The sequence below is a fragment of the Quercus suber genome, unplaced genomic scaffold, assembly GCF_002906115.3.
Source record: "Quercus suber isolate HL8 unplaced genomic scaffold, Cork oak 2.0 scaffold_307, whole genome shotgun sequence".
Lineage (NCBI taxonomy): Eukaryota > Viridiplantae > Streptophyta > Magnoliopsida > Fagales > Fagaceae > Quercus > Quercus suber.
In genome coordinates, this window is record NW_027069763.1 from 123,267 (window position 1) to 137,574 (window position 14,308).

Sequence of the window (14,308 nt, forward strand, 5' to 3'; positions counted from 1 at the left end):
GCTAAATGTAGAGGTGTATTCCCATTTTGGTCCCTTACGTGGAAGTGTAATGGGTTCTTCCAAAAAACCTCATCTAATATATCAAATTAAAAAAAAAAAAAAAAAAAAACAAATATTTTAAAACATGAATGACATTTGAAAGAATGTAATAGAATATATTAATTTAGAACATGCATGACATGCAATATGTTTGTTACAATCAATGTGGAAAATACAAAGGTTTTTTTTTTTTTTTTTTGGGAGAATTAAAAAAAACTTGAATTTATTAAAAAAAAAAAAAAAAAACCAAGTGGAAAATACAAAGTAAGTGTGATACAAAACATGCAATGCATTATGTTTTATTTTATTGTATAAAACTTATGCAAATTAGGAATAATTTTAGATGGCACCTATTTATTATTGAACATACCAAATATACATTATGCTCAATCGTTTATAAGATAAAAAAATAAATAAATAACATGACAATAAAAAATTGATAAAATAAAAGTAAGGAATACACCTAATCTTTCCATCCTTATGGCAACATAAAATGGTAATTCATGTCAAGACCTTCCAATGAGACCACGATTCCCATATGGCTCTAGTAATAGAAGCCCAACAATTTGCTTATCGGGAGTAGCTAGGCACAATGGAGATTTTCCGTCTTCATTCAAAATATATGCCGCGTTAGGATCTCTCCAAAATAAAAGATTGATGGCTTCATAACAAATAGGAAAAAACATAGCTTCATGTAAAGCAGTGTTTCCTATACTATTCCTCATTTGCAACTCTACAGTAGAGCTATTAATGAAGACTTCTAAAACTTTTAGATGTTTACTTTTTGTGGCCACGTGAATTGCACTATCCCCTAGAATATTTTTCTTGGTAAGAAGGAAAAGAAAGTAATCAACAATGAATTTTGTGATCTTAGTACTTCCAAAACTTGCTGCCTCATGGAGCAAGGAATTTCCTGATGGTAAACTTTCGTTAATTATCAAAAAAAAAAAAAAGTTGAATTGTGTCTTGGGTTGAGACAAGTGATGGTGTAACAATTTTTTGTTCTATGTTATTTATTTATTTTTGAAAGATAAGTAAGAATTTTATTTATTTATTTATTTATTTTTGATAGGTAATTTCAATTTATTAAAAATCAAAAAGTGTATACAGGGAATATACAAATCAAAGAAAAAACAGAAAAACAAAACATGACTAGAAAATTAAATACAGCGAAACCAGCTGAATAATTAACGGAACAAAAGTAGGGTATCCAGGAAATCCATCAGAGAAAACATGGAGAGGGTGGAGGACTTCAATCCCCATTCATAAAAAGTCTTCAGAAATAAAAACTTGGGGTTTGGTCCAGCGGACTCTTTGTCCTCAAAAATGCCACAATTCCTTTCACCCCAAATGCACCAAACCAAATGTGCCAGGGCTGCCTTCTACACTGTCCCATATCTACGAGAACCTAATGTCACTCCAAGATTCTAGAATTGAAACAACAGAGTTTGCCATAACTCAAGGAAACCCAACTAGGCAGGACTGTGAATATTGAGTATTGCTAGGTTTTTGTCATAGTTTAAAGAGCGCCAATGCATTCTCAAATTTCTACAGTGAAGATTAAAATTCATAATGTGGTTTTGTTTGCTACTGTATAGCAATAAATTAGTACACATACTTTGTATGATATCCTTTGTGAAGGCGCAATGTAAAGTTCTGAAGGAAGAAGTAGTTTGGTCTCATGGATATGATTCTACTGCTTGATAAGGTTATAGATTTAAGTTTTCTGCAATGTAAGAATTATAGTTTGACATCTAAAGAAGCACATATTATGGCTTGGGGCAGTCTGGTTTGTAAATGTGTGTTTGTATATATATATAGTTTGACATCTAAAGAAGCATATATTAAATTCATGATTGTCATGTAATTGTTTTTGTGAGTATAATTGTCAAGTATGTTTGTGGACCTAATCAGTGGAAATTATTGCTGTAATGCCTATGTATCTGGAAAAGGTTTATTAAGTTGAGTTGAGTTGCATAAAATTTGTCTATAAGCTGGCTTGCGGGCAAACTCAGGCAAGCATGGTTGGCTCAGCTCATTGTACTCCCTGATTACCAAAGTGTGGCTTTTGTGGGCCTGTTGCAGTTGTGAAAATATGGTAAGCTGACATTTGAATCCTGTGGATTAACTATAACAAAGTTATTCCTTTTTGTTTGTCATAGTCTCTGAAAGCAAAACATTTACTAAAATGTATTCCTACTCAAATTGGGATCATCATCACTACTAAAGGAAATTTGATATAGTTGTCACTTAGGGTCCGTTTGTTTTGGGTGAAAATAGTTTCAGGGAATGGTTTTCCGCATTTTTAGGTGTTTGGTTGCGCATGGAAAATAAATTTTTCGGAAATGCATTTCCGTTGACCGTGTGACCGGGTGTAAATTGATTTCCGTTTTTATTTTACCTTCAAATCCCATTTTCCGGAAAACACAGAGAGAGAGAGAGAGAGAGAGAGAGAGAGAGAGAGAGAGCCGGCGACCCACCGCCACGAGCCGTCGACCCACGAACCCAGAGCCCAGAGTCGTCAACCCACGACCCACCGATCTTCGAACCAGAGCCGGCGACCCACGAACCCAGAGCCCAGAGCCTTCGACCTAGACCCAGACCTTCAATCCATCGCCTTCGACCTAGATCTCGTCGTCGACCTAGATCCAGACCCAAACCCATCGCTCTCTCTTCCTTAATCTCTCAGTTTTGTTTTTTTAAAGTTTGATTGTTGTCGTTGTTGTGGTGGTGTGGTGGTGATGGTTTGGTGGTTGTGGATTTTGATTGCCGGAATTTGCTGCCGGAATTTGTTGTTGAATTTGCTGTGATGTTGAAATTTTTTGTAATAAAATTTGTTTGGATGCTGAGAAAATAGCTGAGAAAATGTGAAAAAATTGTAGGAAAATAGTATTTTCAGAATAGAACCAAACACATGAAAATATTTTCTACAACAATTTTTATAATACAACCAAACACCTGAAAATATTTTCCTTTGGCTATTTTCCGGAAATTATTTTACGCGAACCAAACGGACCCTTAATAAAATTTTAAAACAGATATGATCAACAAACTAATGTATGCCATGTCAACTGTACTGACTTATTTAATAGTGCAATTATTAATAACTATGTATTTCTGTGTTGGTTCTTTTTGTGGGAAGAGATGTTGCTTTTGTATATTTGGTTCCATTCCATATTGCATATTCTCATCCCTTTTATTCTCAAGTAGCTGGAACTCACCTTTTTGTCCTATTGACCTTTTGTGGTTATCTTATTTTCAGATACCTTTGCTAGTTACTTTGGTCAGTATGGAGAAATAACAGATTCTGTAATTATGTTGGATAAGAGAGAGAGAGAGAGAGAGAGAGAGAGAGAGAGAGAGAGAGAGAGAGAGCAGAGAGAGAGAGAGCGGGCGAGCGACGAGAGCGAGAGCGTAGAGCCGGCGACCCACCGCCACGAGCCGTCGACCCACGAACCCAGAGCCCAGAGTCGTCAACCCACGACCCACCGATCTTCGAACCAGAGCTGGCGACCCACGAACCCAGAGCCCAGAGCCTTCGACCTAGACCCAGACCTTCAATCCATCGCCTTCGACCTAGATCTCGTCGTCGACCTAGATCCAGACCCAAACCCATCGCTCTCTCTTCCTTAATCTCTCAGTTTTGTTTTTTTAAAGTTTGATTGTTGTCGTTGTTGTGGTGGTGTGGTGGTGATGTTTTGGTGGTTGTGGATTTTGATTGCCGGAATTTGCTGCCGGAATTTGTTGTTGAATTTGCTGTGATGTTGAAATTTTTTGTAATAAAATTTGTTTGGATGCTGAGAAAATAGCTGAGAAAATGTGAAAAAATTGTAGGAAAATAGTATTTTCAGAATAGAACCAAACACATGAAAATATTTTCTACAACAATTTTTATAATACAACCAAACACCTGAAAATATTTTCCTTTGGCTATTTTCCGGAAATTATTTTATGCGAACCAAACGGACCCTTAATAAAATTTTAAAACAGATATGATCAACAAACTAATGTATGCCATGTCAACTGTACTGACTTATTTAATAGTGCAATTATTAATAACTATGTATTTCTGTGTTGGTTCTTTTTGTGGGAAGAGATGTTGCTTTTGTATATTTGGTTCCATTCCATATTGCATATTCTCATCCCTTTTATTCTCAAGTAGCTGGAACTCACCTTTTTGTCCTATTGACCTTTTGTGGTTATCTTATTTTCAGATACCTTTGCTAGTTACTTTGGTCAGTATGGAGAAATAACAGATTCTGTAATTATGTTGGATAAACATTCGGGAAGACCACGGGGGTTTGGATTTATAACATTTTCTGACCCAACAGTTGCTGATAAGGTTTTGGAGGATGAGCATGTTATAGATGGTAGAATGGTAACATTATTATCCCATTTCTCAACTGTATGGTATTTTCAGGTTTTTTGGTTTACTACACATTTTCCCTATAGTATTCTCCCCTTATGGGTAGTGGAATTGTTTCCCAATCAGGTTGAAGTGAAGAGGACAGTCCCTAGGGAGGATACAGACTATAAGGGGGTATCAAAAACAAAGAAGATTTTTGTTGGTGGAATTCCACCATCTTTGACCAATGGTATTGTAGTCCAACAAAAAAATTTTGATTTTACTATAAGAAAATTCAATGCATTAATTAAAAGAGAGTTTCTTTTGACTATATATGTTTAAACATTGCAGAGGAGTTGAAGGAATACTTCTCTTCTTATGGTAGTATTGTTGATCACCAAATTATGGTGGATCATAAAACTGGGCGGCCTAGAGGCTTTGGTTTTGTCACTTTTGAGAGTGAAGACAGTGTTGAAGAAATTTTTTTGGAGGGAAAAATGCATGAACTTGGAGGCAAACAGGTTTGTCAAAAACCATCTTAAAAGACTTCTAATTGGAAATAGTGTTCTGTAGATTTTTTTTTTTTATGAAATCTTAATATGATGTTCGCTGTAAATCCGAATGTAGGTGGAAATAAAAAAGGCAGAACCCAAAAGAGCTGGTGGTGATTACAGGGGCAATGCTGCTAAGTCATATGGTGGTTTTGGCGGTGGTGCAGCTGGATATGGAGGGTATAATTCCAGAGGTCGGGGTAGTGGAAAAATGGACCGGGGGTATGGTGGGTATGGTGTCTATGATGCATATGGCAGTTATGGAGGAGGCTATGGTGGAAGTTCTGCAAGTTTCTATGGTGGCTATAGTGGATATGGATATGGATTTGGGTATGGTGGGCCCATGTATGGAAATGCTGGATATGCTGCTGCTGGTTATGGCATTCCTGGTGGTTATGCTGGTGCTGCTGGATATAGTGGTAGTCGAGGATATGGAGGAGTTGATGGCAGTGGTGGTTATGACAATGGCAAGGGATATGAAAGGACTGGTAGTTCTGTGTCTGGAAGATACCATCCTTACAGAAAGTGAGATAAAATGGAAGATGCCATTCTTACAGAAAGTGAGTGAAAATCTCCTTACTTCATAGTCTGGATCAACATCTGATAATGATTGGAGATTTCTTGGTCTCTCTCCTCGGAAGTTATTGGAGACTAACCAGTTTCTTCTTGGAAGACAAAAATGGATTTATTTTTCGAAAGTGGAAGTATGTCTACTTCTTTGAACATTTCTTGATAGCTTCCCGAAGGGGTCAATTAAATGTATTGTAATTGTGAAAAGAATTCGAATGGTAGTGTTGAAATTTGCTATACTTTGGTCTTCATAAACTGTTTCAATCAGAAGATTAATCGTAGAAACTTTAACCTCGGTAGCATGAGAAATCTTGATATAGCTATTTTCCCACGTGCTCTGTATATAAAATGAGTGTGCAGGTTACAAGAAGATTTGTAAGCAATAACCTGTAAGTCTCACTCTCATATGTTCAACTCAATTCTTATCGAATGTTGTAACTTGTGGTGTATATAGAACTGTTTCATATTGGTACGGTGCAGTCTTGTGCCATTTGGTAAAAAGGAAAAAATAAAAATAAAAATTGCTCGTCGTTTTTTTGTCTCACCTCTATTTTATCATTTTTATTTCACATTTAGCAAATAAGTTATTGATAACTATGGCATACCAAATGGGTACGTCCATGGCGTATTGTAGACTGTAGCCTTGTAAGTTGTAGGAATCAATTAGTGAAGTTCCAGAACCTTAAACCACAGTTGTTTTTGTTGGATGGTAAGTCATAATAACCACGAACTCCAAGCGTTTGGTTTGGTGGTTCCAAAATTTATGATTTTTCATCATGTAGTCTTTAGTTGGATCCTCTCCGCTATTATTCAACCTACCCTTGTGAGTTCACATATCCTGTTAGCACCCTTGTAATTTTGTAATACACATAATCAATAAAAAGGGATTGAGAAAGCCAAAAATAGCAAATTAAAGGATTGAGGAAGCCAAAAATAGCAAATTTAATTTAAATGAATGATCAATAGATTTCTAATGTATAGTTCAAGAATGGTTTGGCTTGGATCCAATGTTCTAGGCTTTTAGTGCATTGGACCTAACATAATACGTACATGTGTTTAAAAGTGACTACATGTTGAGTTCAATGCACTAGAGCACTGGACCTAAGTTTAGTCCATTCAATACTAGCTTAATAATTGATATGTTAAGGAAAAGTCTAGTGATAAAATGGTAATGACATATTTTGTATTTCAAATCCAAGCTCCTCCTTGCTATCTATCAATCTCAAAATGGAACAAATTCTAATCTATGCTTGTGGTTTTTACCTTTTTTTAGCATTTTTTAAGCCTTTAGCATATATGAAAATAATATTTGAATTAATTATTTTTAATTATGGAATTTAAAATGATAAAATTAAAAGTTCAGGTTTAACTTGTCACAAGAGAGTAGAGCCCAATTTAGGCCTTTTCTCAAAACAAGAGATTCATACCACCAATTTACAAACCCCCACCTCGCCAATTTATAAACCATAGTTTGACTCGATTCGAATAACCAAATAATAACTTGCAAAAGGGAAAGACTTAATTAATTGCAAGGATAACCATGGAGTGGAATTTTTGTTTAATTCAGTATTAAGAATAAATGGAGGAGCACATTATGCCTTGCATTTGCGAGGATAATATGCTCCATCTAAACAATGATTAAAGATGCATGTCATGATAGATTAAGACAAAAATGAGGGTAGTGATTTCTTTTTGGAAATCGAGTGGATGATTTCAATTCTATAATATTAGAATTTAGAGGTGATATGCCATATGTTCCATCTAAACAAAGATTAGAAGTAAGATTAGAGTCAAAACTTTGGCGAGGTTTATAGGCTATGATATGCTCTATCTAATCTTTGTTTTAATTTCAAAAAAGATGTAGGCTAAACTCTAAACCCACACTAGGAGATGGTGATTTATTTTTATTTTTATTTTTTAAAAATTATGTTGATGGTTTCAATTCTATGATATTGGATGATATGCATAGTTTATCTAAACAAATAGTAGAACAAAGATTAAAGAGTCTGTTTGGTTGGAGTGAAAACAAGAGGGATGAAAAATGGGGGAGAAAATTGTTTTAATTAATTACAAGTTAAAATTTCATTAGCTTGAGCTTAAAGACAAGGATATAAAAAAAAAAAAAAAATGCATGTGATAATTCTACCATAAAATAATAATTTTTAGATAATTTTATATCTCATAAAATTAGATGATTAATTAAAATCCAAAATGCCTAATTATTCTTTAAGTTGCTCTATGGACACAATAAATTGTCATAATACTTTCATAATAAGTGTCGGTTTGGCAAGCCAAAAAAAAAAAAATTAAAAAAAATTATTATATCAAAACTCACTACAATTAAAAATAAGGGTGTTGTGACATTTTGATATGCCTCTAAACATTTCATTTTATTCTAATACATTGAGTTCTTTTACCGGCGCAACAAAAAAATTTATAACATTTTTTTCAAGATGTAAAAATAAAGTAAAATTATACTGTAAAAAAAAAAAATTCGATTTTTTTTTTTGGGTAGAAAAAATGTGAAATTTTGTTGTACCTTTCTAAACCTCTTTATTTTTATTTTTTTAAGAAACTCCTAAACTTTCTCCATACCCTTCTATCCTTTCCTTTATCCAAATCCAAAACAATTGTAAACTCAACTTTTTGCCTGCTTTGTCACAACCGTCAACCGTTGGAAGTTGGAACACACAGACCAAAAGTAAAAGTGGTGGTCATGAGCTGCTTAGTCAAGAGCAATTACAGTCACCAATTATCTTCAACAGCCATGGCCATGTGCTCAAGCTTTTGCCCTCAGATTCCAAACCAGTTAAGAGCAAGACCCATTTGCCCTTTCCCCACAAAACCACAATTTACTCTATCTGTCAAAGCTTTCTCTTCTGAGACATCCAATGCTTCATCTAAAGGTACTTTCCTTATCTATCTTTATGCTTCTTTGATGGGTATTCTCATTTTTTCGCTTAAATTTATGTCTCTCCCTAGAGCTAATAGAACAATATGTTTGGATTTCGGATAAAATAGAATGGTGAAAGAGAATACATGTGGCCAATACTGATTAATTTGATGAGGAGACATAGCTGGTTATTGTTGTTGTTTTGAGTTGTGACAGCCAAAATGCCTAAATGTTGCTATGATTGTGATATGGAGAAGCTGTTTTTACTTTAGTGGTTAAAAATGAATGACATGAATAAGGTGGTTGGAGAGGAAGCGAGAAAAGAATTTCAGTGTCTAATTTGGTTCTGTTTCGTCTTTAATGAAGTCTAGAAAAATCTTTGCAAGTTACTAAATTAAGGAGACGGTTGAATTATCTATGCACAAAATACTCTGAAGAAATGAACGATTACAATTGAGTCCAGTTGTAATGCATTATGCTCAGCAATAGTGGATGTAGTGTGATGATCTTGTAGATAGTTGTAGGCATAGTGGTGAGGCAATGGTAATTACGAGTTGGTGAGGTGGCAGTTACATTGCTATTGTTGATGAAATATATGGAAAATCTTTCCCTTTTTTGTTCATTTTATTTGAAAAAAGAAGCTTATCGAATGCTATGTTCTTTGTCATTCATGCTTTCTTTGTAGCATAGTGCTTTGATCTAGACCCCTTTTAGTTTAATTAGATGTCATCTTCCTTGTTCACGGTTTGGAATGGCCACTACATCTGGTGCTATCTCACTTATCCAATTATGATCATCAATTTGCAGCAGATGGAATGTCAGCCCGGATTGGCTTTCTAGGTCTGGGAATAATGGGTTCTCCAATGGCACAAAACCTTATAAAAGCAGGGTATGATTAAAAATTTTACTAATTAGTAGAGAGAAGCAGCACATGAGACCATTTTTATTTTATTTTATTTTATTTCTTATGATTGAATTCATTGAAATATTTATTATGTTAAAAAATTAGGGACAAAACCTTGTTGAATTGAATTTTATCATAATAATTTTCTAGGAAAATTTTTGTGACTATAATATTCATAGGGTGAAATGGTTATCCATTATTATGAGATATGTTGATCTCAATATTTATTTTCTGGATTTTAATCCACTTATTGGCTTGTTACAGGTGTGATGTGACTGTTTGGAATAGGACCAAGATCAAATGTGATCCCCTTATCAGCTTAGGTGCAAAGTAAGTAGGTGTTAGGCTTCCAAATTAATTTTTCCTTGCACTTCCACATTATTTTGCAATACCCTCAGCATTGATGATCCAAATGTTGACATAATTTGGATTATATTCTTAAGGCTTTCAGCTTTCACCACGACACACTATTGGTCTGCCTAAGGACTGGGTTATACCCATTACGTGAATTGTTGGCAGGTCCAATGGCTCAGTCCTCCAAAGTCTGTATTCGCTAATGGGAATATTGGCTTTCACCTAATGGGGCTGGAACATTGTTGTTTATCCATGAACCTGGCGGCTTTGTGTACTTTAATAATTACCTTTATATGCTAAAGTCAAACAAACAGACAAATCTACAACGGGTAGAAAGTTCATCCATCTTATAGTCTGTACACGTGTAAATCTTGGCATGCTCGATATTTGAACACTATTTATGAAAAGGAGCTTTTGAGGGTGCATCATATGTATTCTATAGTAGTAAATTTGATTCATGAAATGCTTGTCTGGCTTGTCACTCTATCTACTGGGAACTAGTTTCTCATTGAATTTTTGCTGGTGCTTTCATCTGCAGCTTCATTAAACCCATATTGAGAGGCTCCAATATGGGAAATATTTGTTATCATGGTAGTTGTTCTTCTATGCAGATATAAATCCTCCCCTCAGGAAGTAGCTGCTTCTTGTGATGTGACATTTGCCATGCTAGCTAATCCCGAAAGTGCAGTGCGTATGTTTCATTTAGATTTTACCTTGTTTGCACAGCTATCCTAGTATAGCAACTTACTGCTTCTGTTTTTCAGTTGGAGGTTGCTTGTGGGGAGCACGGGGCTGCAAGTGGAATGAGCTCAGGCAAAGGGTACTACCTCTACTACCTCTTTGTGTTCCCTACTACTACTACTACTACTACCACCACTTTGTGTTCCCTCATGGTAATATGTTTTCAAACCATGATATGTCAGTCATTGCTTTTAAAACTGTTCTAGAAGGCATAGGTAAACTAGAATGCTCTCAAATGCTCTTGTGTTTGACTTGCTATTGGCATCCATGTTATTTAGTTTACATTTAAGAATCTATGTTATACACACAAGTTTCTACACCATTGACCTTTGGTTTTCTCTAACTGTATGCTTGTTCTTCCCAAGCTGAGCAGCAGCATGTATGATACCATTGATTGGCATTGACAGGTATGTGGATGTTTCAACAGTTGATGGTGCCACTTCTAAATTGATTAGTGGACGTATTAATGCTACTGGGGCATCATTTTTGGAGGTGAGTTTTTTTCTGGTTTCATTTCAAATATGATGTATAAACACTGTGTCCTTGCTGCATGCTCTTCAAGGACATGGCGATAGTGTTTAATGAATTTTATTGAGCTTTGGTACATTTTCTACAGGCTCCAGTTTCAGGATCCAAAAAGCCTGCAGAAGATGGCCAACTGATATTTCTTACAGCAGGTAGGTCAGTATTTATTTATTTTATTGAATTCACTGTTGGATACCAGACTTAAGGCTGTTACCCTATCTAATACATATATCATACCTAATTACCAAATTCCAAAATTATGGAACTTTTATTTTATTATTGATGTATCTGCAAATTGAATTTTTTTTTTATGTGATCATATAATATGTCTGCTTCAAATTTCTATACCATCGTTGTTTTATCCATTGTTTAGAATATAACCTTTCGTACACTTTCAAAATCTATGTCATGTGACATATTGTAGGAGGCCTAGCAGAAATAAACCATTAGATGCTTTTGTTTTCAGGTGACAAATCTCTGTATGAATTGGTTGCTCCACTTTTAGACATCATGGGGAAGGTATTATCCCTTTTTTGATATATGCTGTTAGCCTTATATTCATATTACCATTTTTTATTCTGTCTGAGAATTTATGCATTTTCCAGTCAAGGTTTTACCTTGGGGATGTTGGGAATGGAGCAGCAATGAAACTAGTTGTGAACATGATCATGGGAAGGTTCTGCAGAATTTTAATTCCACTTATAATTCCTTTAATCATGTGCTTGTTTTGTTTATGATTGTGAAATGTTTCTTTTTACATGTTCGAACAATGTGTAGTATGATGGCATCGTTTTCTGAAGGATTGCTTCTCAGTGAGAAAGTAGGACTGGATCCAAGTGTACTAGTAGAGGTACAATTCAAACCATCTCATACCTTGCTGAATTATTCACTATATGCCCCCTTCAATAAAACTCCACATAAAAATTGATTGGATTTTGGCTTTTTTTTCTTTCATTGTAATTGTAATAATTTAAGCATATGTAGATTTAGGTTGCAGAATAGTTGAACACAGGCTGCCAGGTAGTTCTTGCTATTTGAGTGTGGTTTGAAGGATAACATGTTGGATCATGATACGATCTCACATACATGACTTTTCTATTGTGTTTCAGTCATTTGTTTTACCCATTTCAGTGTCTCCACCCATCATTTTGGGCACTGAAGTAAATTCTCCTAATCAAAACATTAAACTGATATGCATGGTGGAAATTTTTAAGAAGTCCAATCATTTTGATGCCTTTTGTCAGAAAAGTACATAAGCAAATAAATGTAATTGAGTTTCCCTTTATGTCTTGCTATATGGTCCAAAAAAGGATAAATCTACATGATTTCAATGAGGGATAGCCTGATGTCTTGTTGAAAAGGAATTAAATTTGGTTGTGCAATGTTTTATTTTTCATACCAGGAATCTATACATATCAGTAGTCCAAGAGTCTCTCCTATTTACAGGGCAATTTTTCCTTGTGTGTGTGGGCAGAGTGCCAGGGTTTTGTAGGCAAACAAGTTAGGACTTTTTGCATTATTTAATCAGGGATTAATTGAAGTTAATATCTCAATGAGTCTCGGCATTGGATAAGAGTCTATAAATGAAAATCAAAACCAAAACCATTTTCCAAATTCCAATTCTCTTTGGCACACTGATTTGCCATCAGCCTTTACAGGAGACATTACTCCTTGGTGATGTATTCTTTTCTTTTCTTTTCTTACATGAACCTGCTTGTCCAATTAAAAAAAAGTGTTTCTGTTCCAAAAGAAAGTGGTCATGAATTTTCTTTAATATCTTTTCATCTCTATGGAATTGCAGGTTGTCTCACAGGGTGCCATTAGTTCACCAATGTACTCAACCAAAGGTCCATCAATGATCCAATCCACGTATCCAACCGCATTTCCTTTAAAGCATCAACAAAAGGTTTGTACTTTTGCTACTGTCAGTATCACATTGACACCTTCCCTGATCTAATTGCGACGTTAATGGTGTCAGGACCTGAGGCTTGCTCTAGGACTAGCAGAATCTGTTTCCCAGCCTACTCCAATTGCAGCAGCTGCAAATGAACTATATAAGGTTGCAAAATCTCATGGCCTTAGTGACCAAGACTTCTCAGCAGTTATTGAAGCATTGAAAGCTAAATTGCAAAACCCACCAAAGTAGAAGAATTCGTCTTATAGGAGAATAAATATGAGTATGGCCTCTGATATTGTAATTGGGTTGGGCTCTCTAATTACCATCAGTTTGAGGTTTTTGTCCATTTTGTTTTCTAGCAGGTTATTAAACAGGCTCATTTTACAAGAGAACCCACCTCCTTTTATATCCTAAAAATCAGACTGAGTTTTAAAGTTTTCTTTACTTTCAGTCACTGGTTCTATATAACAATGCAATTCAATTCCTTGCACGAAATATGTTCCTCACCGAATTAATAATTATGCATATGGAATACAATTCCAGCTCATAAAATCAAACCCACTTTCTAATTTTGGTCAATTAATTGGGAAAATGAATCCAATTTCACAACCACTAGGAAAGTACCAAGAATTCTCTGCTTGTTTGCACACGTTTTCTCTTTGTTTTTAAAGCTTTAAGTTACATACACGTTTCCTCTTTTATACTTGGTCATGCATGATTGTATTGAGTCCTTTTCTAGAGACTAGTTAAATAATCTCTTTCTAGTGGCTGTAGAACAATTAAAGAGATTCTATAAAAGAAACAAGGGTAATGCTTCGAGTGGTAACATGCTAATATGCTATGGGACCATGTATCCACTTATATAGGATCAAATCACTATGTTAGAAATATTTGAACAACAAACTCTTCAATCTAATAAATATTAATATCAAATCCCATCAATTAAATCGCACTCTTGAAAAATACAATCTATTAGAAATTAGATTTTACATAAATTAAATTCTATGTAATACTCTACTGTCTGCACATAAATATCAATAAAAGCCTACACTTTATGTTTCTATCTAAAATTTATAGTTTGGATTCAATGAATTAAGTTTATTTTTCTTCTAAATTTGCATTGTAACTCTTTCTTAATTTGTAATTTTTATATATAATTGATGTCTTCACTTCCCAACCAACTGTATTTATGATCCTTTTGACTTGACATCTATATTCTCTAGATGAGAACATGAAGAAGTTAATTGAAGTAAGAAATGGGAAAGAATTGTCTGGAGTTGTCATAATAAAACAAATTAACAGCCCACCTTTACCTTAGGCAAAAGTCTGATCCAAGTGTAGGCTAAGAGCAGTGACACTACCTCAACCACCATTGGCACCTCGACCACCACCGCTGGCGTATATACCTTGACCACCACCACCACATCCTTGAGGAAACCCAGGCCACACTCCACTCCCCTAGTAATCAAATGCCAATTTCAGAATAGTA

At 34.9% G+C, this 14,308-nt stretch overlaps 2 protein-coding genes across 3 annotated transcripts; both read left to right on the plus strand.

Moving 5' to 3' along the window:
* The first annotated feature begins 4,215 nt into the window (after nucleotides 1–4,215).
* On the plus strand, nucleotides 4,216–5,804 carry LOC111995113 (heterogeneous nuclear ribonucleoprotein 1). The gene is made up of 4 exons (XM_065782591.1): nucleotides 4,216–4,417; nucleotides 4,532–4,634; nucleotides 4,736–4,905; nucleotides 5,012–5,804. Exons 1-4 carry the CDS (start codon nucleotides 4,307–4,309, stop codon nucleotides 5,462–5,464), a joined length of 837 nt encoding a protein of 278 aa, XP_065638663.1. The 5' UTR covers nucleotides 4,216–4,306; the 3' UTR covers nucleotides 5,465–5,804.
* Nucleotides 5,805–8,101: 2,297 nt separating this feature from the next.
* On the plus strand, nucleotides 8,102–13,269 carry LOC111995115 (glyoxylate/succinic semialdehyde reductase 2, chloroplastic). Of its 2 annotated transcripts, none has more exons than XM_024027020.2 (12): nucleotides 8,102–8,411; nucleotides 9,206–9,287; nucleotides 9,567–9,632; nucleotides 10,268–10,343; nucleotides 10,421–10,476; nucleotides 10,805–10,889; nucleotides 11,014–11,074; nucleotides 11,389–11,441; nucleotides 11,528–11,598; nucleotides 11,700–11,772; nucleotides 12,724–12,828; nucleotides 12,901–13,269. In XM_024027020.2, the coding sequence occupies exons 1-12, from the start codon at nucleotides 8,222–8,224 to the stop codon at nucleotides 13,066–13,068; spliced, it is 1,086 nt and encodes a 361-aa protein (XP_023882788.1). In that variant the 5' UTR covers nucleotides 8,102–8,221; the 3' UTR covers nucleotides 13,069–13,269. The 2 variants fall into 2 exon arrangements, with proteins under 2 accessions (XP_023882788.1, XP_023882789.1); XM_024027021.2 differs by having other exon boundaries at nucleotides 9,209–9,287.
* Nucleotides 13,270–14,308: the final 1,039 nt, after the last annotated feature.

Coding starts and splice junctions, on each gene's coding strand:
- LOC111995113 (XM_065782591.1), top strand. CDS start 4,307: ATGTTGGATAAACATTCGGGAAGACCACGGGGGTTTGGATTTATAACA. Junction 4,418..4,531: donor ATGTTATAGATGGTAGAATG/GTAACATTATTA, acceptor TTTCCCAATCAG/GTTGAAGTGAAGAGGACAGT. Junction 4,635..4,735: donor TCCACCATCTTTGACCAATG/GTATTGTAGTCC, acceptor TAAACATTGCAG/AGGAGTTGAAGGAATACTTC.
- LOC111995115 (XM_024027020.2), top strand. CDS start 8,222: ATGAGCTGCTTAGTCAAGAGCAATTACAGTCACCAATTATCTTCAACA. Junction 8,412..9,205: donor ATCCAATGCTTCATCTAAAG/GTACTTTCCTTA, acceptor ATCAATTTGCAG/CAGATGGAATGTCAGCCCGG. Junction 9,633..10,267: donor CTTATCAGCTTAGGTGCAAA/GTAAGTAGGTGT, acceptor TCTTCTATGCAG/ATATAAATCCTCCCCTCAGG.